The sequence below is a fragment of the Excalfactoria chinensis genome, chromosome 11, assembly GCF_039878825.1.
Source record: "Excalfactoria chinensis isolate bCotChi1 chromosome 11, bCotChi1.hap2, whole genome shotgun sequence".
In the NCBI taxonomy this organism is placed as follows: domain Eukaryota; kingdom Metazoa; phylum Chordata; class Aves; order Galliformes; family Phasianidae; genus Excalfactoria; species Excalfactoria chinensis.
Genome location: NC_092835.1, coordinates 15,449,827 through 15,476,889, shown reverse-complemented (window position 1 = coordinate 15,476,889; position 27,063 = coordinate 15,449,827). Strand labels below are relative to the sequence as shown.

At 42.7% G+C, this 27,063-nt stretch overlaps 1 protein-coding gene across 1 annotated transcript in view; it reads right to left on the bottom strand.

The window, feature by feature from the left end:
* The window catches only part of SLC6A2 (solute carrier family 6 member 2), a 66,735-nt gene extending 57,972 nt beyond the window's left edge, over positions 1-8,763 (bottom strand). Inside the window, exons 1-2 of the mRNA XM_072346697.1 lie at positions 8,658-8,763; positions 6,619-6,916 (exon numbers count right to left, since the gene is read on the bottom strand). Of these exons, the coding sequence (XP_072202798.1) occupies positions 6,619-6,916; positions 8,658-8,687 (328 nt within the window). The 5' untranslated portion in view covers positions 8,688-8,763. The remainder of the gene's footprint in view (positions 1-6,618; positions 6,917-8,657) is intronic.
* Positions 8,764-27,063: the final 18,300 nt, after the last annotated feature.

The following is a 27,063-nucleotide window of genomic DNA, read 5'->3' as shown; positions in this document are numbered from 1 at the left end:
TTTAAGTAGTTCTATTAGTTTTCTATTTCACAATGGTTTAAGTATGGAAATGAAAGTACTCGTTTTATTTTTTAAGCCACCTTTAGGCTGCCATATTCACATATGCACTGAGGTTTGGGTTATTTTCCCAAAAGGCGAAAGAGAAATTCTGCCCCTAAATAATCCGTGCCACATCTTAGCCTCCTTACAGATTCTTTACTTCTTTAATAAAGAAGGGTTGTTGGCTTTTACACTCCTGAAATGGCCTTTCTGTTTCCCTTTGCTTCTAGCAAATTTAATCAAGAGCTTGAAAAGATGTCAGTGAGAAAACAGACTAGAAAAAGATGAAGATTGGATACCTGCTGTTTTAGCTTGAATGAGTGTCCTAAAGTTGAAATCCCCGGCCAAATTAAGAAACTCCCAGGCCTTTTAATATGAACATAGCAAAGCTTCCTAACGCAACTTTCATCACTTACTTGTAGTGGAGGGATGGCTGTCCCGTGGGAAAGGCTTTCTAGGCGTATGCCTGGCTTCTTGGCCTATCTTCTAAGGGCATTCAGAAATGGAGGGGGACAAACACTTTAAGCAGAGATTTTATGTTTCAAAACAACAGAACTAAGTTAGGAGGTTACTACTCGATGTCTTTCCTTCTTAGTTCAGAATAAAATGCTTCTGAGCAGTAATAAAAAACCTGTTCATTCTTTGCAGTAAGAAAGAGGCATGCTTGCTTTTGTTGGAAAAAAACAGCTCATTTGGGTCAGTCATACCAGCTTCTTTTATTTTCTTGGTAACAAGGAGGAGCAAAGGTGGAACAGCACTTTGATTACAGCATCTTAAATCGGTTCTGAATGCTTGTCCTGCACTGAACACTGGATGGTCCTCTTAAGGTGTAACCTCTATCTAAATACCATGAGTCTTTTCTAGAACTTTGTAAAACTGTCCTGCTAAGGGTCGTTAGAATTGTTTGGGGACAGATAACTTCTCTGTTTCATATGGTATTTAGCTGAGAGTTCATATAATTGTACCACTGTGTGGTACTCTGAGTCTGAGAGAAACTAGAATTTCAGAGTTGATGAAAGATTAGGGTCAGAATTATTCAGTTTGTTCTTGTCAAGTATTCGGGATGTTTTGTGTATAGTAGTAGAAACTATACTAGTTTATAACCCTGGAGAAATTACAGTTCTGAAGAGTTATTTTATTGAGCCAGCAAGACTGATGGGCCAGTGAAGGAGAACAGGGAATTTCAGAGGAGTAGCTGGCATCTGAACTTCAGTGCTGGTGAGGCTCGGTGAAACTATGCTACATATAAACCAGCTGATTAATAGCTGTCAAGGAGAAGAAAGAGGAGTGATTGAGTCAGCTGTGAGCTGGCCACTGAATCCAGGAAGAAGGGACTGTCAACATGGCATAGCTGAGACTGTCCCAGATGTCACATGAAGTCCTGGAGCACAAAGCTCATGGCCACTGTCAGGATGTCAGTGTAACAGTTTGACCTGTCCGAGGTCGCTGGTTTGATAGCAGGAATTGAAAGCCTGGATTAGGAAACTAAAATCACTTGATTTGCATCCATGCTTTGATTGATTAATGAGTCAAACTCTTGGCATAGTCTTCGTAATGAGGTTGCTTCATAGTTGATTTATCATCATCCTCTGTGCTATTTTGGAATATAAACACTGGTATTATTAAAAGACAAAGGTCACCCACCTTTGGAAGTTGAAGTGCCAGATTGTATTCTTACTCATATTAATGATTAAATTTGCTGGCAAACACTTGGGTGTAGTGCCTGATAGAAAAGCAAGCTGTTGGGTCAGCATTGGATCTTGTTTTTTGGTGATATGATGCACTATCCTTATTTGTAATAGAGAATATCTGGTTGTATGTTGTCTTTAGTACTTGCGCTGTGGATTGCAAAATAGTGCATAAGAGCTTGTGGAAATATGAATAAGAAATGAAGCATTACGATAAGCTGTAAGATTCTTCTGTTCTAAAAGGTATTGACTGCTGGTCAGCTGTACTGTGAAGCAAACGATTTCTCCTAGAAATTATGTGATCTATGAACACTTAAGAAAATAACATCTCAGAGGAGATTAAAAGTGTATGTTATGATAGCAAAAGAGCTGTTAAAGTATTTATCTGCTGCTGGTTGTAAATTCATGAAAAGCTTAATCAGATTGTTATGATACAGTAAGTCTCAGGTGACTAATCCAACAATTAGTAGCCTGAGCGTAACTGACCCTGCAAATACTTTGACTTACAAAAAGGAGAATTTTATGTTGGTAATTCCTTTTTCCACAAATTTCAATGGGAAATAGTAATTTTTCCATACTGTGCAGGAAAACTGAATAAAAATGTTAATATTAAGTGTATCTGGTACACTTAATAGCTCGGTTACCTAAGGCTGAGCATCACCTTCCCCCACAGGGAGCACATCAGTTAATCATGCTGCGTATTACTCAACTTCAGTTGGCATCAGCAACATTTTAGATGTAATAGGTAATCATCATGACAAATCTTTCCCTAAATTGATGAGAATCTACTTTTGACACTGCTTGTTACTTCGGCACAGCCGCTTACTGATATGAGGAATGCTTAAGAGGTTGGACATGTTAGGGAGCCTTTTTAGAAACAAACAAACAAAACACCATCCCCACTGAAGGGGCTCTTGCCAGACATGAGTTATAATGAGCTCAGAGCACTCGTGAGAACAGCCAGTAGGGACGGCTGTAGTTGATGATTTCTCCAGTGACATACTGTGCTGACTTTGGTCTCTCGGACTGCACAAAAAGCATGTGTCTTGTTGCAAACAGCACTTCTCCTTTGTGTTGTGATGAGTAGCTGACTGTATGTGAGAGGCGGTGTTTATTGATCAGCCAAGCTGATGAGGCAGTGTTTGAGAATTCTGCCCTTTGTTGTGGATCATCACCTCACACGGCAGCTTACTGATGATCTATCTGTACATCTCTGTCATTTTATGAAGTAGTTTAGCACACAGAGTGGGCACTTTTGCTTCTGAGTACTCAGTGAGGACAAGATTTCATCCATACTGTTCATACTAAATTGTCCTGAAAGTTTTTTGTCACCAGTTTCCCGTTACAACACAGCCACTGGGTCTGCCCTGGTAAGGCAGGCAGCTGGTATGGAAGCAGGTAACTGACAAACATTCCAGCTTTTTAAATCTTAATGTGTGGGATTGTTTTGTTTAATAGCTGAAGACTGTTTCCAAAAGCCACAGTCATCAGAAGGGTTACATTCTGCCATCTATCTTCGTACTGAAGTCCCATTGGGGTGGCTCAGCAGGCTACTCCCAAAACACAGATGTTTCTGGCTATTCATTCAGCATTTTAGTGCTGCTGGATACCTCTTGCTCTCTAGTTTTTTATTACTGGGAGCTTCTTAAAATATAAATAGTTGCTTGTTTGTTTGTTTTTTCTTTTTGAAATCACCAGTTGCTGTCTCCAAAGTAACATAACATTAAAAATGACTACATAGGTACCTCTGGGCAGTGCGTACTTTGTGTCAGTAAAACTCACTGAAAATTATCAGGACTTTTGTCTGCCTAAACCTCAGCCTAAAAGCCTTTATGTCTAGTTTCTAATCAGGAAACTTCCCTGGAGTTTACTAATGAAAGAAACTCAAGGATCTGGCTAGTAAGAAGTGGGTATATGTGTATATATGTCTCCCTACTTGAAAATTCAACTTTGAGGGAATACAATGTGTATTTATACTTTTCAAGGTCCTGGAAGTTCTCAGGCTTTATGAAGAACAACCATTTTTACAAGCATGAAAAGGCCTTTAATTGTGTCTGCTGGTGTCTTAAGTTAGTCATAGCTGGTCTTAGGAACATCACGGTCCATGTCACCTGTGTCGTTTTTGTCAGATGTGGAGGGAAATGCCATTTTCTGCCACTTCCATGTCCTTAAGCACTCCCATTTAACATTTATAAGCTGTTGTAGAACTTTTGTGGTTGTAGATTTTGGGAGGATAGCAATTTGTTTTCCCCTTCTAGATTGGGCAAGATGTGCTGAAAACAAAGGTGTTAAATTATCTTAGTGGCTTAGTACTTGTGGCAATGAAAGAGATTCTTTTTCACTGCCTTTTTTGCATCAGACTGAAGGTACTCAGCTTTGTAACCCACATCTGACTAACTTCAGTTCTCTCGGCAGCCTAGCAAACGTTCTAAGGCAGTGTAATTAATACCTTTATTTTTATTACATCTTCTTTCTGAAGAACCCACTGATTTCTTTTTGAGGTCGCTAAGCTTGCTGTGGTGCTAACAGGGTTCCCTCCTGCAGTAGCAGTGTGGGGAAAAAGCACATTTAAAAATATCAATGAATGTAGGACTGGGAAGATAGAACTGAAACCCAACAGTATCTCAGATCACTGCCCGCTGCCTCTTGGTCTTCTTTGCTCTTGTAGGAAAATGTACCCATAGCTAACAAGCCACCAACCCTGGTGTGACAGAGATAAGGAACTAAGCTGATGTGAAACTCAGTAAAGCACTTTTAGAGGCTGAATCTCCTATAGGAGTTTCTCCTAAATGAAATTGATATATATGTCCAACATGAAGGCAATAGATGGAATTTTTTTTCTTTAAGATACCATAGGGACAACTGTTGTAAAAAGAAGGATGAGATGGAGCCATCCACAAGTCCCTGCCTATGACTGCATTCCCTACTGCTCAGCTCAAGGTCTGTCCTGGAAGCTGTAATTGTTGAATACTATTAGCCTATGCTATGGTAGCCACAGGCTGTCAAACAGCATAGAAAAATTAAAAAAACAATCTCAGGATCATTAAACTTAATTAAGCCAAATGCAATCAAACCATAAAATATTAGTTTGTCTTCACATTAGCTAAAGCTGATGTGTTTACATGCATCTTTCCTTCTGAACTGTTGATGAGTTTGGTCATGATGACTAGCTCATCTTTCACTTTATGGTAAAATAAGTCTTTTCAAGTGCCAGTAAAGAGTGTTGTGATAAACATATGTTCAAGAATGACATCCTACATATTGATTGAGATGCCTCCTACAGTTGTTTGTGTTTATGATATCAGAAATCAGTTTTCAGTCATTCTATAGGCTTTGATAGCAGAGGGCCCTATACCTTTGCTTGTAAAGGTCCTGATTCTGCTTTGACAGAAAGGAAAGGTTCAAACTTTTTTGCTGAATTGTGGCCTCTTGTGACTGTGAAGTAGCTGGCTTTCTGTTTGCTCCAGTTTGCAAGCTTTTAAATCAAAAGATACTAATGGAGATGCAGGTTTCTCTGGCTAAACTGACATAAGATTATATATAAATACTATCCCAAATGCAAGCAGGTTGCAGGTTGTTACCTCCTGTGCCTGAAGTAGCTGTAAACTATAATAGAATCAGACTAAGAACATGATAAAAAAATGATCCAAGGATAATAGAAAGGAATTCAAACACTGTGGGTGTGCAATGTGAGATAGGGAAATACATCTCTTTCCCTAAACTTTGTAAGATTGAGATACAGGAGTGGTGAGTATGTATGGAACCACCTGAGCAATGCTGCCACTACACCTGCAGCCTGCTGGCATCACAAGGCATTGTACCACTGCGGTGTGAACTGCGTTAGCTGTGGACAATAATGAAATAGGGATAGAGTTTGTTTTTCAGTATTGACCATTTTCTGGGTAGTGAGCTGAAAGATTTTGTGTCCCTTTTCTGAAGTCCTGGAGGTACCAAATGGGCGGAAGTATCCCAGTACCAGCCCTTCCTACTAGCCTGTTAAATTCTGAGGACCAGTGTAACTCTGTGCCAGCCGATAGGGATTCTCCCGTCCTGCATTTCCCCTTTTGTGGGCAGCAAGTATTTTATGCTACAAGTGTGAACCCTTAGCCTTTATCACCAGGCAACCACATTAACAAGACATACCTAACTATCTTACAGAGCGTGCTTTCATCCTAGCAGTTCTTCCATCTGTGTCGTTCACCATTCACACACACTCCTCCATCTGCTAGGCAGGGTCTGTTCTCCCTGTGTGAGATTTCAGAGCACCCAGGCACCTGCCTGGCTCACAGATGGTGTTACTCCATCACAGCGTGGAGGCATCGCTGCCAACGCAGCGACTTTTGGGGAGATGAAAGGGGACGATGGAGTTAAGGGCTTCCTGAAGATGTGCCAGGCACTCTGAGCTAACAGTAACTATTGTGTGTGATCTATTCGTTGCTGTCATTGCCAAACTGTGCAGGAGGTGAGGCTTTGTTGGTAACAAGTCTCCTACCTACTTCGGGAAAAAAAAACCCTTTCAGCTGCAGCACTGAAGGCAGAAATCCCGCTCCCCCATTAAAACCACCCCAAAGAAACCTTTCTCTGGTCCAGCGATAACTTTTCTAGATGCTACTTCACAGCAGTCCAGTTTTTTTTCCCTCTCCTCGATACTATTTGTTGCCAACGAAAAGAAGGCTGGCGCGGCAGCAGAAGGCAGCTACGCCCGTGCCCAAAACTAAGTTCAACTCCGAGGGGGGAGCGAGCGGTCCGTGCCCCGACGGAGCTCGGCGGAGCGGGATCGTGGGGAGAAGGGAGGAGCGGCGGCCCCTCTGCGGGCACCTTGCGGCAGATCCCCCAGCTTTTGGGTTTTGGGGCTGGGGACCGGGGAGCGAGACCTCGCGAAGCGCCTTACCCCCTCCATTTTTGTAGCAGAGGTAGGGGAACCTCCAGACGTTGGCCAGGTCCACGGCGAAGCCGATGACGGAGAGGAGGAAGTCGATCTTTTTGCCCCACGTCTCCCTGTCCTGGGGGCCGTAGCGGGGCGCGGGGGCGGCGGGCAGGAGGTTGCTGCTGGTGTACTGCACGCCGTTGTGCTCCTTCACCAGGATCAGCTCCACGTCCTTCCGCGGGGGAGGCGGCCCCGGGCGCTCCGGCAAAGGGGCCACCACCGACACTTTGCGGTCGGGCTGGATCTGTTTGTTCATCCTCGCCTTAAACATCCAGAGAGAGCGAGCTTGAGGCGGGGGAGCGGGCGAGGCGGGGCGGGGAAGGGAAGGAGGGAAGCGCGCTGCCCGCTGCAGGCAGCTCCGCTCTCCAGCCCGCCGGTGTCAGCGCGGCAGGAGCGAGGCACGGCCGTAATAAGAGCCATGCAAATGAGGCGGGAGAAGGGGGGACCGGGGTGCCCCCAGGGAGCGGGGCTTCCCGAGCCCTTCCTCCGCAGGGGAGCGGCCGGCAGCCGGCGCACCTGGGGCCGCCCTGCCCTGCCCGGTCCGTCGGGCACCGAGCGCATCCCGCCCAGCGGGTCCATCGGGGATCACGATCGGGGCCTGCCCTGCCCGCGCATCCCCGGCCGGACGGACCGAAGGGGCTGTCGGTGGGCGGCAGGTGGAGCTGAACCGCACCGCTCTCTGGCTGAGATGCGGGACGGAGGCAGCTCTCCCCGCGTGCCTTGGGTTAAATGCTAGAATTTGGCTTTTGGGATCAGAACCCGAAGGGGTGTAGCATGAATGGCGGAACTGGACGCTGCTCCTAGTTCCATGCCAGGACTGATCAATGCCCAACTTTTGCTTTCCTGGAAAGCACGGGGCTGGTAGGACTTGGTTATCAGGCTGCAGTATTTGTATTACGTTATTTACTGCTCTTCCAAGTGGGACCTGGATCTTTTAGATGTAAAACGAGCAAATAATTAGCTAGCAGTTCAACAGCGACTGTTGCCACAAGTGGGCTAAATAAGTTGGCAAACAGGGCTTTTTGGGCCCTCCTCCTATTGCAGCCGCGAGCTGTAGCTGTCCTTTCAGTGTCTGCTGGGCAGTAAACTTCGAGCACTAAGGCAGAAGAAACAGGCTGCTCCCCACCAGTGAGGTTAAATAGCTTTCCTTCTGCCTCGAATCAATGAGAACAGGTCAGAGGCAGGACTGTCTGTGGCATTATAGCCTACCATCCTTACTTGCCCTGCTAGGACTGATAATGTACGTAGAGGTACTATTCAGTGAGTTCACCAATAATCTCAGGGTCTCAGAGTGTGGGAAAAAAAGAGTCTCAATTGAGGGAGTTGAAGCTTGTGAGTTGCCATCTTCCCCTCCTCTCTGTAGGCCACTGACTGTGAAGATGCTGCTGAGGCAGCTATTGACAATTTGGGGATTTTATGCCTTCAGAAAAGCTCTTGACACTACAAAAGGCATCATACTGGGTTTCTCATGATCCTCAGCTGTGACTTGGTTCCCAAAGTCCTTGTCTGGAAAAAATATCAGAGCAGCATCTAGACTGTTTCAGAGCAAATGCATGTTTAGAACACGTGGCTCGGATAATCTTTGTTCCTCGGTGTTTTTTACCCTTCTGTTCTCTAAATACACCACATAAAACTTTTTTTTCTCTGATCCTTTTGACATTGTATGCTATGCATGCCTGAAGTGCTTTTCTCGTGTGCAGTCTCTGCATGGTGCCCTGTGAGCTCTCAGGCTTTGTCCATGCCATGCTCCCGCATTTTTACACCCATGCACTGCACAGCTGCCTGCTCCTCACACCACCCATCGCTCACAGCCACCGAATGCACTACATAAGCACCCATGTTTCCAGATGCATGCAGTGATATCACATGTGCCCACCATCTCCTGCGTTTCCTTGAGCCTGCATACCCATCTCATGCAGCAAATGAAGGATGAGCTGTTTCTGGGTATGAGGACAGCACCCACTCCCAGCTGAAAGCCCCCAAGCCATCCTGCTGACACTCACCAGGTAGCACTGGGGATGTCTCTGACCCATTCCTTGGTAGCTGTGTGCAGGAGCAGGTGATGGAAGGGGAATTGCTTCTTCTGGCTTCTGCCCCTCTGGGTCTGCAGCCTTTCTGGGAGCCAAAGCCGTAGCCTGGCCAGTAAGGAGCTTTTTAAATCTTGTTCCTCTCTCTTCACGTGACTAATCTGCACAGACTTCCTACACTAGGCAGCAGCACTCACATATTGCTTCTGGAAAAATAGGGTCTTACTAAGGAGCAACCCTTTTCCCCACAATGGTCTCAATTAGCTGAGCTTGATTATGATATCTATGGGTGGGAGGAATCTAGAAAGCCCCTGCTTATTTCCTAAGATAATTAAATCATTGTGTGCAGGCATATATATATATATATATACACACACCTATATATATATCTGCTTTTAGTTTTTGCATGGAAAGTGTGTGCAATCTGGTTAATGTAATATTTGCTGCACCCTCAAGGTAAGAAAGTCCTCAATTGGATTTTATAAAAAAGTTGCTTAATCTTGAATCTGTCTGGATCTTGTTGTGCCTAATGGAGCCTGACAGCAGGTAGACTGGCAGTCAGGGAAGGGAATATTGTATTTAGAAACATCAATGGAGACAGCCAAGATGGCAGGCTGTTAGTGATGTCCCGCTTTTGAGTGGAAAATAGGTGATATTTTGCTTTAAAAAATAGTCAGGTGTTACTGAATTTGTCGTCAATTATTCAAATTCATGTCTGTCTCTTGGTAAGGTATAGGAGAATACGCTCTGTGTTGTAATAGTGAGCTGAGACTGTCACTGTCATACCTTCATGTCTATGTAGAGAAAAACCCCAATGAACAATTCAGTGCGTGCCACTCGACCTCAGTTTGCTGCTGGTGTGAAGGCTCGTTGGCAGCAGGTCTTGCAACCACAGGCTCCAGCAGCACAGCACAGCCCTCTGCCACTGATCTGACAGAACTGCAGGAGCTGGTTGCTGTCCTTCCTGTGAACCAGCAGTCAGAGAGGGGCTCTGTCAAACCATGTGCAAGTGTCTTAGAACAGCTGGTGCATTCAAAAGGGTCTTGTGTTGTGCAAAGTTTGCTGTACTTGAAAGAGCTTGGCACACATGCCAGACAAAGTAGTGACTGAGAAGGGATGGGAATGCTTTATTAAGCATCACTGAGAAAGCAAATAACAAAACTGCAGCAGCACTGAAACCAAAGGACAAAAGAATAATGATAAATGTAGGTGGGAAAAGAGTTCTAAGTATCAGAGCAGTTAGTATAGAGGGTTGTAGGATTTTGTTTTATGGACAGATTTGTATGATGAAGTTGCTTGTGAGAGCTTGGGTTTGGGCTCGGAGACCCAGGACATCACTTTCTTCTTGTAATCCAATATATCATGGAAAGATTAAAAAAGGACAGGGGATGTATGAACCACCTCTTTGATTTCATGTCCTGATACACCCACAGAAACCCTGAGCTCACTCTGGCTGTAGGGCTTATCAGCACTGAAAGACTACACATTTTTCAAATGAACTGCATAAGCTGAATGCAGTTAGGTTTGGTTATTCTGTGATAAAACAAACTCGGGCAATAGCCAATTGCTGTAGGAACTGGGAGCAGAGAACAGCCTTCTTACTAAATCAATGTTAAATCAATTTCTAGCGATAGGAACATGACAGTGGTAGGGTGCCCATCTTTCTAGGTTATCAGGTAGAGGACACCATGCTGTTGACTGTATCAGACACCTTTTGATGACAGCAGATATATCAGCTCCAGCTCGTTGGTTGTTGTAAGCAGGTTGAGAAGTTTTGCTTTACAGTATCTCTAAAATCACGTTGCCATTCTAAATGTTGAGCTTACTTGGAATTTAGAAGCTTTGTGTTGTGTTTTTAGGAGGCTGTTGTCATAGCATCTCTTCCCTACAACCAAAGAAATACTTCCCTCTCACTGAGAGGGCCCATCCATGTTGGTCCAGGTCTGAGTACTGACAGCTGCTCTGACTGCATGAGGTGCACTTTGTCCTCCTCTTTTCACCTTGGTTTGTGCAGGGGCCAGGAAGGGATGAGAACACTCACCGACCCAGGGTCTGCTTTGAGCAGTAAGGGAACCAAAACACTTGGGTCTGCTGTGATCCTTCTTTTTGTTCCATCTTGTTCTATCTGCATGCAATATGTATTTACTAGTTAGAAGAAACCTTCCTTGAACAAAACTGACCTAGATTTCAGATTAAGACGTTTTGTGAATTACAAATAATTCCGACCTGGAACAGGCTGCCTAGAGAGGTGGTGGATGCCCCGTCCCTGGAGACTATAAAGGCCAGGATGGATCAGGCCCCGGGCAGTCTGATGGAGCTGTGGTGTCCCTGTACACTGCTGGGGAGTTGAGCCAGATGGCCTTTAAAGGTCTCTTCCAACTCTAAGGATTCAGTGATTTTATGATTATCAGCCATGACCTTCATTGTAAGGGGAACTTGCCTGCCTTTTTCCCACCTGTATTTAAAGTTTGTTCAGAAGCAGTTATGAATACGCATTTTACACTGTCATTTCCAGGTGATAGTCCTGTAGTTTATGGAAGATATTATTGTTTCTAATCCTTGAAGACTGGGTTCACATTTTATTCTGTTCATTTCCATCTTGTTTCATTTTTGTAATTCTAGGGCTTAAGAACATCAATTCTTCCTGTGTGAGCCCCATTCTTCCCTCCATTACTGTTGCCTGCCAACTTTGCCACCTCCAGATTTAATTAGGAAACAGAGACTTTTAATGTGTGTGTATTATTAATGCAAAAATTAAATAAGCTCATTCCCAATAACAGATCTTTTGGGATGTATAACCTCGTTCCAAGCCTATAATTATCCTTACAACACAACATACTATTATTTTGTCAGTTTCATTCCTGTCTTTTATTTATTCTCACCTCCTCTGCTCAGGTTAACAATTATAACTGTTGTTGTAACAGCTGCTTTTCTGAATTACTGATAGGTTAATATCTACTTCATTTTCCTTGTCTTTATAAAAGGCAGTTATCAAAATAAGGTACCAGATTAAACTGGCTTCTTTCAGAAATCTGGGGTTTGTGAAGTGTTGTAACAGCCTAGTTATTAGAATGGGAATAGACTAATGGGAACTCCACACAGTTGGAGGATTACAAGCATTTCCCTAATCAAGGCTTTCACAGAAATACTATGTAATTTCTGTTGCCTGCTGACCCTGACCTCAGCACCTTAATGTCCAAAGCTGTATGGAGAGATGCCCCAAAATATATGTCAATATGAAAACTTGAATTTCACATGACTAGATTTTTTTTTACTGTACTGCTAATAACAAGGTGCTGGATATTATTTTTCTCCTATTGAAAAGACTAAACAAAAACCAAACAAACAACCAGAAGCAATCTGTCCTTGCTTGCTGGGAGAACCTGTCCTTCTTCTTTGTGCCAGTCTCTTGCTGATGTCTCTTGCTGATATCTCTGCTTGTACAGCAACTAAAATATGTCCAATTGTGCAGGCTGCAAGAAAGACTGAGAATGAGCACTGGTATCTTCCTTAACTAGACATAGCCCTTTTACTGTGGGTTTCTGATCTTACATTTGTTGTGTACCACATTGGTTATTGGAGACATTGAAAGCCAATCTTTATGTAACCTCACTCACTTTCAGAAGCATCACACAAGTGTATCTGAAGACACAATAGGACAGGCAGGCTATTTTTTTCCCAAATGCCTAGCATCTGATTTCACTGGTTACTCTAAAGCCCAAGCATTGAGAATGTTTGTTATTCAGTGACAGAGCTTTCTTCTAGGCCTAATATTAACATTTGGGACCAAGTTATTTTCTTTGGTGTAGAAGCAGAACTCCCTTTTTTGGCCAGTGACAGTGATAGGCACATACTTGGAGAAGAGATATGGAAATGAAAGCCTCACCTTTCATTTCCTCACCAAATTCTGTCATTTCTGTTTTATTCTAAGAGCACCTGTAAACAAGCCACTGATTTCCTTAAACGTTCTTTAGTATGTTGTGATTCCAGCTCTTTGAGACGGAGGGAGAAAGAACAGCAGGGAATTGAAGGTGGTCTCCTCCAAAACGCCGAACAAGGCCAGTTCTTTATTTCTTTTAAAAACAAAGTGAATCTGTATGGATATGCATGCTTGAGAGGACCTGAACCTTATCACAGGTCTTTGTTGAAGTGCCCAAACCGACTTCTCAAAGTTTAAGAACTTTTCTATGTGTCTTGCTTTTGTGAGTTTGCACATTTGTCTCACAGGGCTGTTCACATGGCCACATCTTGAGCAGGTTCAAATAGATTTTACTTATTTTTACCGTTGAAAGCCTTTGCAGTTCTATAGCAACAGATCCACGTAAATACTGTGAGCTGATACAGTGCTTGGAAACCTCCAATTGCCCTCAGTGGTAGCATTTACCCAAGTGCAGCACAAAGTAGCAGGTTAGCTTCCCATCTAACATTGACTAGTTTGGACAGTTAGAAGTAAATTGTTTCTGTTGAGCTGATTGTTTTAAAATTAAGCCTTCAAGCACTGAAAGAATCAGCAATGCCAAAGGAGACTTAAAGCCGGTCTTTGAAGTTATGACAAGTCAGGCACTTGGCAGTTTTCACAATGACCTATATTTTAATATGGGCTATTGGATTATTTCTAAAGAGGCTTCTTAGCCATAAAAGAATTATGCTCATTGGCTGGGCTGTGGCAAAAATACAATTGAATTAAGGATCGAAATAATTTAGGATCCAGCTGGACAAGTTGTCCCTGCGGCTGAGCAGTAACAGACATATTAAGCATTGGAAATTGCACAGAAAAAAAGGTATAATTGATCTAAGGTAACCTCAGTACTTTATATTAAATAAATCAATGCTGATAAGCTGAAAGGTTAGAAGCAAGAAGCTGAATTCAAGGAAGGTGAACCTGGGAAATAGCAAGTCTAGGTAAAACAAGCCAACATTTAGGTCTTAGAAGTGGGAGGGACTGTGGTGCCTTGTGCTCTGTAAGCACACTGGCTGTGAGTTTCCAAAGAGTGGGAATTTTGGGGAGCATGGGGTGCAAGCAGAGTTTGTGGTGCCAAATTGCACAGCCCTGCAAAAGGGGCACGCAAACCAAGCAAACAAACACAGAAAACCCCACCACCAACAGAAAAGAATGGTCAGGTTGTGCATCTGAAATCCTTAGCCATTGAAAACCATGGAGAATGCACAGTTCTCACTCCTACTTGTGCATGTACCCACATGCATCACTGTGTTTCAGTGAGGGTTAAACTGAAGGCAGTACTGTGACCACAGCACTGCATGGAGCAGCTGATGTTTTAAAAGTGTGTGTGTGCCAAAAGCTGGTAAAACCAAAGTGTTGGCCCATAATGTAGGTACAGTAAATTCCTTCTGGAGACAGGTGGTGCCTAGATATAAAATAAATGGAGCAGTACTGGAGTGGGAGGCTATGGGACAGAGTGAAGAAAAGAAGTATTTTTCTAGCTTGTTCTGTTCATTGAAAAGACAAACTCTACACAGTAAGAGTAACTCCAAATAAACTTGTATCTATGCACTGAATGTGTGAGGGGAGTGGGATCCTGGCTTACGTGCCTCTTCTCTCATTCCCATGAAACACCAGGTCTCCAGAAATGGCAGGAGTTCTGTGGTTTTCTGGAGAATTTAAAGACATCTGCTTTGAAAACTAATGATGCAACAGCTATGCTGATTTAGAACTTGTATTTGAGCGTTACGAATGACAGTGTTAAAAACCAATCCCTGTTACAAAGTCAAGCATCTGGAATTTAAGAAATGCTGCCAAGGTTGTTGTAGCATTTTAGTTAAGACTTTGCTGTGTCACAAGTGGGTGGCAGAGGTGATGTCAGATCTCAGCACACGCCAGTGCTCTTTGCCACTTCCAGGAGCTGGAACATTTGTGATCTACCAGTTGCACACAGCTTCTTTAAAACTAGAACCAAAGTTTGTCTGATTGTTCTGTGCCCTGAGCAGATAAGAACACAGATTTTGAAGTGGTAATTACTGCCTTTTCTGTGAACTGAGGAGGCATCTGCAGACTATACTGTCTGTTCTACCTGAAGTCCATCTCCTGGGTAGCTTAGTATCAGGATGATTCTCTTCTGGTACATGTTAGACTGCAAAGTTTTAATCATTCCCAGAAGGGATCACAGTAGTAAACGTGGTAGCACTGGGATCCCACAAAACTAGAGCCTCTTTCCTCTTCATGAGGTATAAGGAGAATTTACCCTGTTAAGAAGAGCTAACAGCTCTTCTCCTTTCTTAGTGGACACCTGCATTTTCAGTCTTCCCATTCTCTATCCCACAGGTGATCTTTTATATCCCTTCGCAGATCATTATTACTGTGATTAGCCCATGTAATCTCAGTTGAAGGATTCTCTGCTTACTTTCTCTATGACTACAGTTTAGATTTCTCAGTATTAGGCATAGAGAATGTGACTGTGATCTGGAAAGGCAAAGTATGGTAAGAACAGTGCAGTAGGAATAGAACTGGACCTGGGGTTGCCATCACAATATAAGGGGAGAAACTGGGATGCAACAACGCTAGTTACTGTTCTGGTCATGCAGAGGAACCCAGGAGAGTGAACACAGGATGGGAACAGTCAAGCATGGTCTGAGAATGGCCTTCTACAGAAGGAAATCTCTTTAAAAAGGGGAAAATGAGGAAACACCAGCCCCAGTGTGCACCTGGCAATGGGGCTGGGGGTGTTGGGGTGCAGGGGGAATGCTCTGCTGCATTGCTCAGAGCCCCTCCTCTGTGGGTGTCATTGCTGAGACCTCACAGCTTTTAGAGTACTTTCATAAAGTCACAGCTTCTGAATTCATGCAATCCTATTAAAAATGCAGTTTCTGTTCAAGAATGAAAAGACATTTCTAGCTCTTGGGCTTGGAAATGTCAACCATAAGGACTCAAAAACAGAAGGCTAATAAAAATAAACGTTTTGCTATTTATTGGAAGAAAAACAAACACGATTATAGGAAGGCTTTTTTTAGTGTGTTTTTGAATATTTTCAGGACAGAGAACAACTTTCTGTGCATTTGGGGTAGACGTTGCAGGATCTTTCTAAGATACTGCACTTTCTGTAGGGTTGCCACGGTACAGACATGCAGGCGGGGAAGCAAAGGGTGTCAGACCCTAATTCATGATGCCCTGCTCTCCTGCAGATGCACAGTGCGGGTATTTCCTGCACAAAGGAACACATGGAAGTTTGAAATGTTTAAAGAAATGGAGAATAGAGTGAGATGGGGAGAGTGAACTGTGTGTGTATGGAAGGATGTCGGGCCAGAAGTGAACTGATGCACACTAAGCACTGTTACAGACAGTCAGGATGCATTGGCATACTTGGTGTGACTACTGAACTGCACAGAACAATGAATTCCTAATTCCTTAACAAGTTTTTGCTCTTGGTGGTAGGATCTTGTTACTTATTAGCTTGCATGTTAATGTAAGTGATTCTGTTTGTTAACACATTCTTGCGATCGCTGTATTTTCTAGATTTGTTTCTATATATTTATTTCCAAGGGCAAAGATGTGCTTCAGCTTCCATGCATACTGTGAAAGGAAATCAAGGAGGCAGACTCATCCCTAGTGTCTGCATCTTGTTAGCAGTTCACAGTGTTTCTGGGCAGGAAACACAGAATGCATTCAGTGCTTCTTTATGAGGGCTGCAGACTTGCTGGGCCATCCAGCAGCGTGGTGTCCTTGGGTGGAACACCATCCCTTCCAGAAGGGGCTCTAAGCCGAAGCAGTCTCCAGCAGATGAGTTGAGTTAGACTCAAATTTTTTGGAGGAAGTTGGGAAATTTGATTTCCTTTCTTCTTTTTCTCTTTATGAGAAATAGGGAAAATGAGGTAGGTACTGCTTGCTAGCACTGGCAGCTAAGAGCCTGCCTGTTTATTTAGGTTACAAGAGGAACTGACTAAAGTATTTGTTGGACTGTGATCTCTGGTCAGCACAGGAGCCCATTCATTACATTAAGAACTACAGAGGAAATGTTGGGGTCAGTGAGGATGGGAGGATGGAGCTTCCTACATCTTCAATTTGATCAGGCCTGTGCTTTAGGGGAGCCTAGGTAAAATCGGGATTTCTTCTTTGGAGAAGTATTGTGTATTCACTTTTGTCTGTGAAGACTTGACAGGTGTTGGAAGACTGAGCTGGATTAAGCTTATCTGGTTGGTAGCTTTGTAAGGGTGAAGGCTACTGAATGCAGCACTCCCTCTGTCCAGGTCACCTGGAAGTTCATCTGATTCTTTCAGTCCTAGAATTGCTGCAGTTGTCTTCAGCAGCTCCCCAACCCCCCCCCCACAAAAGTGTGTCTCAGCACACACTTTGCTCCAGGCCGTGCTGCCAAACAGGTTTCTGCAGGGATCCCACGGGGCAGCAGGAGCAGCAGAGCATGGCTGGATTACAGGAATGGGAAGGAGGGCAGGAACAGGGCAGTGCTGGGAGCTCAGTGCTCATCTTCTGTGGTATGATAGCACAGCTCTGACTGCACATTAATTCATTTTCTTACTGTTAGGAACCACTAACGCAGTGATGCTTCCTTAACTGTGCTAGTTCATTATCACACAATATAATTATTTGGTTCTGGTATGGCTTACAGTCATAGACCTACATTCTGGGGCCTGTTATTTTTTGGCAGGTATGCCTGAAAACAACCTCCAAAACTGTACATGAAGGGGTCAGATTGCTGTGCTGAAGAAATTATTAGAGTTTTGGTGGGATTTGGTGCCTTGCTATGACAGGCTCTGTAAAATGTAAGGCCAGTCCAAGCCCTACAGAACTCCAGCTTAAAAAAATCGAACCAAACCAAAAAACAGATAAGAGTATGTAATAGGCTCTAGTCAAAATGCCAACCTTTTTGAAGAAATCTGGATGTAAATTGAAGCTTGGCAGCTCTGGAGGGTTTGTAGTTAAAATGCCAAATAAAACTGGTAGAAGAGCCTTATCATGTCATTGCTGACATGAACTTTAGGCTGCTTTACTGGGATTGATTGAGGCTTTCTTCTTGTTTAATGCCGTATTTCCTGCTGGAGGAAAACTGTGGTGGTAAAACTGAGCAAAGCCAACAATGTGTCTCGTAAACAAATTCATTTCCTTTTTCAAACATTGTTTCATTCAAGAGTAATACCTTCACAATTCCCTTTGGCACTGGGTCAGTAATTGGTTCCTTTGGCAGGAATTAAGCAGCCATTCTCCAAATCTCTTGAAATTAGCTAAATTTGTTAAAATCCTTTTTATTGCCTCTTGTTAGGAATGCATCCTTTACTGACTTGCAACCTGGATGGCATACTTGGTGTTTGATTATATTTGGAATTTCTTAGGAAAAAAAGCCACATATGTTTGTTTGTAATGATGAGCATTTGTCTGCAATATGTAAAAAAAATTAGCCATACAGTTTCTCTGGAAGGATATGGTTGAGTTTCAGGACTGCATAATGACTCTTAAACCAAATGAGTGAGACCTGTTCCTGGAGGACATCCCATTGCATCTGTCTGAGCAACCCTCAGCCCACTTGCTTCTGATAGAACCCCTTTAGCACTGCCCAAAGAAGGGGTGATAGGGCACTTCTGGTCATTTAACACTAAGCATCACCTTTGCTACATCCCTGGATTCACTCATTTTTTGTTTTTCATGTACTACTGTGAAGTACAGCTGAATGCAGTTCTTTTTTATTGAAACCAAGAGTCCCTTTGCTTCCAGTTACCGAGTTGCAGTTATTTGAAATGCAAACATGTCTGTGTAACTTCCAGTGTTTGATGTTCTGCACAGAGAGGAGAAAGAAATTGGAAGTGTGAAGGTAAAGGGGAAGAGAAAAAATGTTGTGGCTTCAGATTGAGAACAGGCTAAATCTGTGAGTAACCAACGCTGGGCTGGGAAGTGTTTCTCTTCAATTAAAAGAACTGAGCTCAGTTTATTACACCGTGTAGGAATAAATGAGAATTCAGATTGCTATTTGTGTGACATTCACTGAAACAGCGATGCAACTAAAGTTACCTGAATTTTAGCATTAATATTGCTCGGAAGAGTATTTAATTCCCTGGAAAGCTGCTGTTTCAGCTGGTGGTTTGTACTTCCTCCTCTTTTGGGGTGGTCTGCATTTTGAAAAGTAGTTCAATCTGGTCAAGGAGTAGCTGACACAATTAGGACTGTGTGGTAGGAGTGGTAAACATGGCTAAATGTGTGGAGGAAGGTCTGTGGGTTAACTGGGGCTGAGTGCATTTCATTAAAACTATTCATTAGATACCCTGTAATAACAGGTGGACTTAGAGAAAATCAGCACTGCCTTTTGAACTGCTTATAAATTAATGAGAGACCAAGATTGTAGTGAATACGATGATGAACACTGGCCATTTATAGTAGAAGCCCATAAGAAGGAAGAGGCCAGAGAAAAATATGACACTGTGGTTTCATTCTCTCACCCAGAACTGAGTAATAAAGGAATCAAAGAGAAATTGCCATTGCTGGAAACATGCCTACGTACACAGACCTGCCTTTCTAGCAGGCACCAGCTTGCAGTGGCAATAACTAAGTCAGTGTACTGCTGTGCTAGAAATGAGATGAGCTTCATCATGAATAAATGAGGCTCTCAGTGTGGAAAATACACTGGCTTTGTTGCACTGGCTGGCAAAAACCTTCCATTATCCCCATATCAAGGCTGACTGGAAATTACATAGCAGCTGGCAAGAAGAGGTACCTGCAAGCCAGAAAAGGCTGTGGCACACCGCTGCTCTGCCTGACTGCCAGGACTGGTTTTGCTCTTCCACCAATGCTGTGGATGCTGCCTGGCTTCTCTGAGATCTTTGCTACAGAAGAACAGTGGGAAAGAGCAGCTTGTGCTATTCTGTCAGTTCTGTGCTTGGATTCTCTGGAGAGCTGATATGTTGCAAGGAATATTGAGTTAATAGGGATTTCCATCTTTTTCCTTTTCCATCTCACCCTCTTTGTGCCCTGCACTTTATTGCCCCGTGTTTTCTGTAAAGAGAACAGCAACAACAAAAACAAAGTAAAACTTTAACAAAACTTCTAAGCTAAAGGTGGCTTTTGGAAGATGGTGCTTTATGCACAGAGGTACCTTTGAGCTTTACAAAAATGACCTTCTGTTTCCGCTCACTTCCATACAGTGTTTATTTAGAGATCCAGGTAAATCTTTACCTACCTGAAATGCATCCTCTGAAAGAACAACTTCTGAAGAAACAGAAAAAAGATCTTGTGGTTGTTTTTTTTTAATCATCCCCCACTGTTTGGAAGTGGATGCTGCCAATGAGTCACAGGCATCTTCTAACCTAAGTGAATATTCTCTTTTGATGCCTTAATGCACCCCAAAAGATGTGAGCTACACTGATGTCCAGTAGCTGAAGGCTCCACATCTGGATGTGTTTTATTCCTTAGAGTTTGTTTGGATGAGCTGATTGCACTTGTACTGCATTTCTGGGAGAGAGGAGATGCTAATATTATCCCCCTGCTTTTATCATAGACAAGATTGCATGTAAAGCGCAAATATCAAGGTAGTTTCTTTAATTAATTAATTAATTAATTAATTAAGAAGCATCACCAAGACACACTGGGTTCAGTTTTGCTACACCAGTATTGTATGTAATGGAGGGCATTGTGAGCTAAAACGTACATAGACGGCTAACAGCTTTATGGTATCTGTGGAAAGGTGAAAGATGCTGTTTCCAGCAAGCCAGCCAGTTCAGGCAGTGCAGAGCCAGCTGCGGAGTGCTGGCAGCAGGCAGCGTTGGCTTTCTTCTCAGTAACCAGGTACTGGTCTCAGTCTCCTCTGCAGCCTGTTGGTCCCATCTCCTTTCCTCCTTCATATCTGCATGTTGCTTCAGAAAGTGTAATTTGTCATGTTGTTCAACATAACAGATGCATCTCTGGCAATGCCTTCCCCCATATGCCTTTAGAAGTTACTTCAAACTCTGACTGTCTCAATATATTGAGTTTGTGCTCTTTATTTGTTTGAATTGGGCCATGCTGTAATTTTGTTTTGGGTTTCTGCACTGCAGGGCCTGGCCAGCTCTTTATCTTCGAGCTGGGCTCCTCAGAGCAAGCAAGGCAGTAATTAAAGATAGAGCAGACCCAGCACTCTGGTCATGCAATGTCAGAAGCAAAGAGTCCCACAGCCTGTGTGTGTGTGCCAAGCAGACTGCCCAGGGATGGTGATTGGGGCAGCAGTGCCTTTCTCCCCACAGCCCTGGCCTTACACTGTGATGAAGTGAAAGACACTTCTAGTTGGCTTTGTTCTGTATGGCTGCTGTGACGTTGTCCCAAGAGACTGAAGCACTTTCTAAGGAGGGAATACATTGTCCTCTTGGCATTAACAGTCCTTCCTTGGGTACACTGTGACATCCTTTTTCAGAGATGTGCTGTGCCATATGGGAGACGTGTGCGTAATGAATCTAGTAGAAATAAACACTGCTTCTCCCCCTCATTAATATTTGATCTATGATTTATTTATCTGCCCAGACTTGGACTAATAGCATGTCAAATGCTGCCTGTTTGTTTTCCTGTTGACATATTTCTATCAGCAGTGTCTTCTGTCTTATGGACAGGAAAAATATTAACAGACTTATAAAACAATGGTTTAACGAGAGCGATTCTTTGATGTAAGCTAGATGGACTCCACTTGGAAAATAATAAGAGATTAGGTGGAGGGGAGGGTTTTTTTTTGTCTACTGTGAAATTATTCACATCAGGCTGGAAGAAGAGTAAATCGAGACTGACTGACTCCAGCAGAAGGTCAGACACTGTCGGGTGCTGGCTGGCCTGTGTCTGCTGGAGCAGGGCTTGCCTCCGCACCCATGATAACCCAATGGAGACCGGAGAGCTTTCTGTTGAATAGGAGTGTGCACCACAGTGATGGAAGAAGGAATCAAGCTTGATATCACTCAAAATAGTTAGTGATAACAAGGAAGTCAAAGGACTGGGGGTGAGAAGTACAAGCATTTCAGTGCGGAGAAAGATGCTGAAGGAGTCTAAATGCACCATCTGAATCCATCCTCCCAGGGAGGGGATGGAGGCTGTCCCCAGAGGTTTTCAAGCAGAGAGTGACTTGCGGGCATGGTGGGGAGGGACTGAGGTTGGACCAAACAACCTTAGTGGTCTTTTCCATCCTTAATGATTCTGTGATTCTGCAGTCTTGCCATAAATAATCAAATCTGTTTCATCTGTTCTTTTATGATTAGACGCTTAATTGACTCAGAGCTCTTGGATTTCTGTCTGTGCCCCACCAGTCCTCTCTTGGGTAGCATTAGGCAAGGCAGACTCTTTCCTTTTGCTGTGTCTATTTCTAAACTGTTAAACGTTCAGGAAAAGTCAAAATTCCTGTTATATGTTTTATACAATACTTAGTTCATTGGCTGTTTCATCTGCTAAATCCCACTGTAATAAAATGAGAGAGCTTTGGAAAAGGCATTTTCAGAAGGGTTGGTTTGATTTGCTTTGCAGGGTAACTTTTCTACTAAAAGAAATATTTCTGCTATACGAAGCATAGAATTCTGTGTTTAAAATTGGCATTAAGGAAGGTAGAAAAAGCAGCTCCCCACTTGTGTTGATTTCCAGGGCTGGTGTAGGTTTAGTGTTGTTCTGAGTTTGTTGTAGTCCAAACTTGCATTCAGCCTGAGTGAGTGAAAGTGCTCCATTTTCTCTCTCCTCTTTGCCTATTGACAATATACTTTTCTGCTTCCAAGAGACAGGCTGTCAAAGAACTGTAATCAAACATTATAGAGGTTGGCATGCTTTCATTCAAAAGAGCAGCATACGAAATCTAAACATTGCAATGATTTCTGCTTTGAATAGCTGCTGCAGTTCATGGCTGGTTATCTCCAGATTCACAAAGACTTCCGGCGCTGGGGGAAACAACTCTCCTAAAAGCTGCTGGCAGTTCTGCTCTGACTCCTTCTGGTCTCCTGCACCTTTTCCTGTTCGTTTCTTTTTTACGTTTTAAGAAAACATGTTGAATTTTCCTCCAATCTTTGATATCAGGAGATACCAGCAGAAACACAGACTTGTGTATCTAAATGTGCACTCGGCCTTATCTTTGTCTGCAAGGCTGGTGTTTACCTTGGAAAAGGAAATTATTCTTTTTGAACAATTATATACTCAAAGCTTTCATCATGTCTTTCTAATTCGTAGTGCTTTTCTTCTGGTGCACTGTCAGATGCTTGGTGAAGTTTTAAGATCATGTCCTTAACAAAAGGAATTTGTTAGAACGAAACCCCCTCATTTAATCGATAATCTGAGCTGATCAGAATGTTCTTGCTAAGCTGATCTTTTATATTTGTGAAGGACAAAGCTGAGAGATGGCAGCTAAGCAGGAATGAGGAGTTATAGGAAGAAAGAGAGGGTTATTAGCAGCTCCTTCAGAGGGCAGCTGGGGCTTGCAGGCAGTGAGAGCTGTGTGTGTGAGGGTAATGCCATGAGGTCTGAAAAAGCCAAACCTTACGCTGGACGTGCAGAGGCAGGAACATTGGCTACAAACCATGTATAGAAATCCTTCCAGTCTGCTTAGAAGTGGTAGGGCTGGGGCAGAAGTGCTGTCTCCAGAAAGCCTAAATGCAATGAACCATGAGTCCAGAAAGTGGAATCTATGAGGAAGGAGTGGAAGAACTTCTACTTCTTGGCCTATGAAGGGAAGAATGTTTTATAGATAGGTTAATAAAAACCATCTGCTGATCAACAGTTAATACAATGGACTGATTTCCAGCATGTAATAATAGTGTGAGAGGGTAGAATAATTGTGATGCGAGAACAGAGGAAGGATGTATATTTTCTTTCAACCTGTTGCATTGAAGTGCATATTAAAAAATGAGAATGGTAGGTATCAAGCTGAGTAATGACTTATTTCTTCTCGCAAGGCTGCCACTTGTCTCTAAGTCTCTCCAGTCAGGCTGTGATTGTTACAGACTGTCTAAAACTAAGATGATGGCACAAAGAAAGGACAACTTTCATGAAGTTTAATCAACTGTGGTGTTGTTTTCCTTGGTGAGGGGTTGTAATTCTTACCACCACTAACCGTACTTACTATTGAAATTGTTCATGTTTTCTAATTGTTAATATTATTTTATGCTTTTAATAAGCATGAAGTATAAGATTGATGCCCTCAGGATTAAGCATACATGCAAGTGCTTAGCAGAAGTTGAGTCCTTAAATGACCCTTCTGTATTTCCTTTGTCATGGCACTAAACCTGCTGCACTTCTTGAACTTTATCTGAATAAGTGCTGCATACTGTATTTACATCAGACACATTTTTTTGTTTGCTTTTTGGCTTTATGAAATGTCAGAATCAATCTTATACTAATGAAATGTCCAAATTTCATCTCAGCTATGAGCATAGCTGCTAATCCTATAAGATGTTTACTTTCTGCCTCTCTGGCTATGTATAGTAACAGCCAGTCTGCCAACTTAAGAGCTGCTGACAAACGTCTCCCTGCTGCTAGTCGGTCTTATAAATGTTATTTCATTGAGCAAAGATTTGAAATTAATTAATTAAATGTCATTAAAATCCCTTACAACCTTTGACAAGTTTGATCTCGCTGCAGACCCTTAGAGGTAGTTCATGGATGCTTTGTACATGCCTCCAGAATCCCAGCCAATTCTGTACTGTTCATGTTTTAATCTTAGATTTCTTCCTATGGAATACAGCCTTTGTATTCCTATGGAATTCAGCCTTTGGCGGTGGTGCCTGTATTTTGGGCAGGGGATGGGGGGGGTGGGGGGAACAGGTGGGGGTAAGTAGAGAGAAAAACAGGTTGCTGCAAGGGATGCAAAGCTGATAGGGAAAAAGTAAGACAAGTCAACTGTGAACGTAGTCAGCCTTTTAAGCAGTTTGTGCAGTGTAACTACAGACCTCCCAAGTCTTTCATAAAAATCTTTTTGTGTTTTCCTGTGGCAATCTGGAAGTGAGAGCTTTGTAGTTCTTAGCATGAAACCGGGGGCTGCTTTGCTTGCTGTGGTCGGACACTTCACAGGCAGTGCCCACAGAGGGGTGCAGGTGTGTTCATGCATTTGTCACACTGAGTTTCTAAGCTTCAGGCTCTGATTTTCCAAATCCATTTATCTTGAGTAGCACTTGCCCCCTGTGCAAGCACTTCCAGAAGCCTACTCAGGCAAAATGGTGTATTTATTTACATTGGTATAGTGCCTGAGGAATTACCCAGAAATAGGGCTGTGGTGTGTTGATTACCATAGAAAAAAGCATCTCAGCAGATGTTTCTCAAACATTTGACACACAGGAAATGCTTTGCTTTACATAGGAATTGCTAGGGCAGATGACAGATCTGGCCAAGCAACCTTACTCTTTGCAGCAGCCTAGGAAAGGTCGTTAGGCCCATTGCACAGCATGGGACTTCACTTTGCATTTTCTAAGACCAGAAGTGCTTTCCCTCAGCACTAGAAAGGCCAGTGAAGACTATATTGATTCACCTTAAACAAACTGGTCAGGACTTATGGTGTTAGCATCTTCCCTTTTCCCAGGTGAACAGGGAAGGTCAGTTTTCTAGGCTGCCTTTTGTGTGCTCAGAAACAGAAATCCAGCTTTTAAGAAATGTACGTAAGGTCTGTTCATACTGATTGCGTTGCATGCATACTTTTACCAGAAAACATAAAGAGGCAGCATTCCCTGCAGGAGCTGAAAGGTGTCATCCCTCAATGCCTGGCTGAGAACCATTTTCTGTTTAGTTCTTTCAGGCTTCTCTTTCTATTTAGTTCCTGCTCTGCTGCTTAATGTAATGCCCGTTAGTTGCAGCCTGCTTTTAGTTTGGTCCTTTTAAAAGCTCCCTGAGGCACAATGATGCCTAGATATGAATGTATTCCCTTCCCGCAAATCAAGCAGATGTGTGTGTATATTGAGTTAGTGTCCTAACATTTAGCTGATTTCTTTTCAGACCGTAGTTGAATCACTGCTACATGCCAAACACATAAGACTATTGGGATAGGTAGGTCTATAAACACAGTATTTTGGCTTTCATTAAGCATTTGTGTGACTTGCATGTATTTACAAAATCACTGGTCCTGAATGTGCTACACTAGAGGGCAGCATAGTGATCCAGTTGTGAAGCATGGCTGATTTTAATAGCAATAAGTGTAAGGCACCCTTGGCAGTCAAAGACTTGGAGTAGTGCTTCTTGCCATCTTTGTCCATCCATCTTTTTCTTACTCAATGGAATAGATGCCTTCTTTTAAAAAGGTTGCTCTTGGTTGGAAAGCTGAGCAATTAACATGATAGGCAAAAAGATTCTTGCCAAGGAATTAACATCTATTTCGCTTAACTGCACAGCCAGGTTATGGTACGCCCTGCTTCTCATTCCTTCTTAATGTTCAAATCACACAAAGCCAGGATTGTTATACCTCAGCTGTTGCTGGAGTCGCTCATTTTAAAAGCAAATGGCAGTGCTTTATTTTCTGCCAGAAAAGAGAGATATCTCTCCAGATAACTGCAAGTCCTTTGTATCATGTTTCCTCTTGCTGAGGTAGTGAGCAGAAGTAACTCTTTGGAAGAACATCAGTCCTGTCCTATTTTTCTAGCTGTGTCATAAAGAAAAGTGCCATCACACTGAATTCAAGTTGCAAGTGTTTATTGAGGTAAGGTATCACGAGGAAGATGTTTTGGAGCTCCTCATGGTAGACAGAATACCCTTAAGACTATACCGAAAAGACTTGCATCATTCAAGTGAAGTCTTTTAAAAATACAGGTTTATTTTAAGCACATGAAACATCAGGATAGGCACAGTTATAAATACAGAAAAGGTGAAACATGGCAATGCACTTACAGCCTGACAACAGGGTAGTTTAGAGGCAGAGGTTAACATTTCACAGATGAAAACCAGCTGAAAGTTGGTTCTTTTTGGTACTAGACATTCTAGACTTTAATCATATCAGCTTTACATTAGAAATATTCTGTCATTCCACACCTTCTGAAGTTTTATTTAGTAGTTAGTTGCATAAATACATATATACTGAAAATATTGTATAAAGTGCATTCAAATGAAGGATAGAAAAAAGGTAAAGGCTCACTTTCCAGTGCACTAGAGAGAACTGAGGCAAAACACAATCAAACCGTTAACTAGAAAGAACTTGGTTTTGAATTAGAGCCTAAGCCCTTAATGAGTAATGGCACAGTAATGCAAATATGGCTTCTAGGAGACAATTTCAGAATAGGTATGAACTACTTGAGCTGTGGGTTGACAGCATATTTAGCTTTCAAGTTTTGCAGAGCAAGGTAACATTCCTCTATTGATAACTATTAAAAAGACGCTGAAGTTTGAAATGCTCCTCTTAAGTGGTCCTGAGCATTTCTTACTGTAAGCAACATTCTATTTGTTTTGAAATAGTGCATTTATTCTTGAGTCTTACTGTTAACATTTTCCTGTGGGCTGCGAGCTGCTACTTACTGGGCAGTCTTT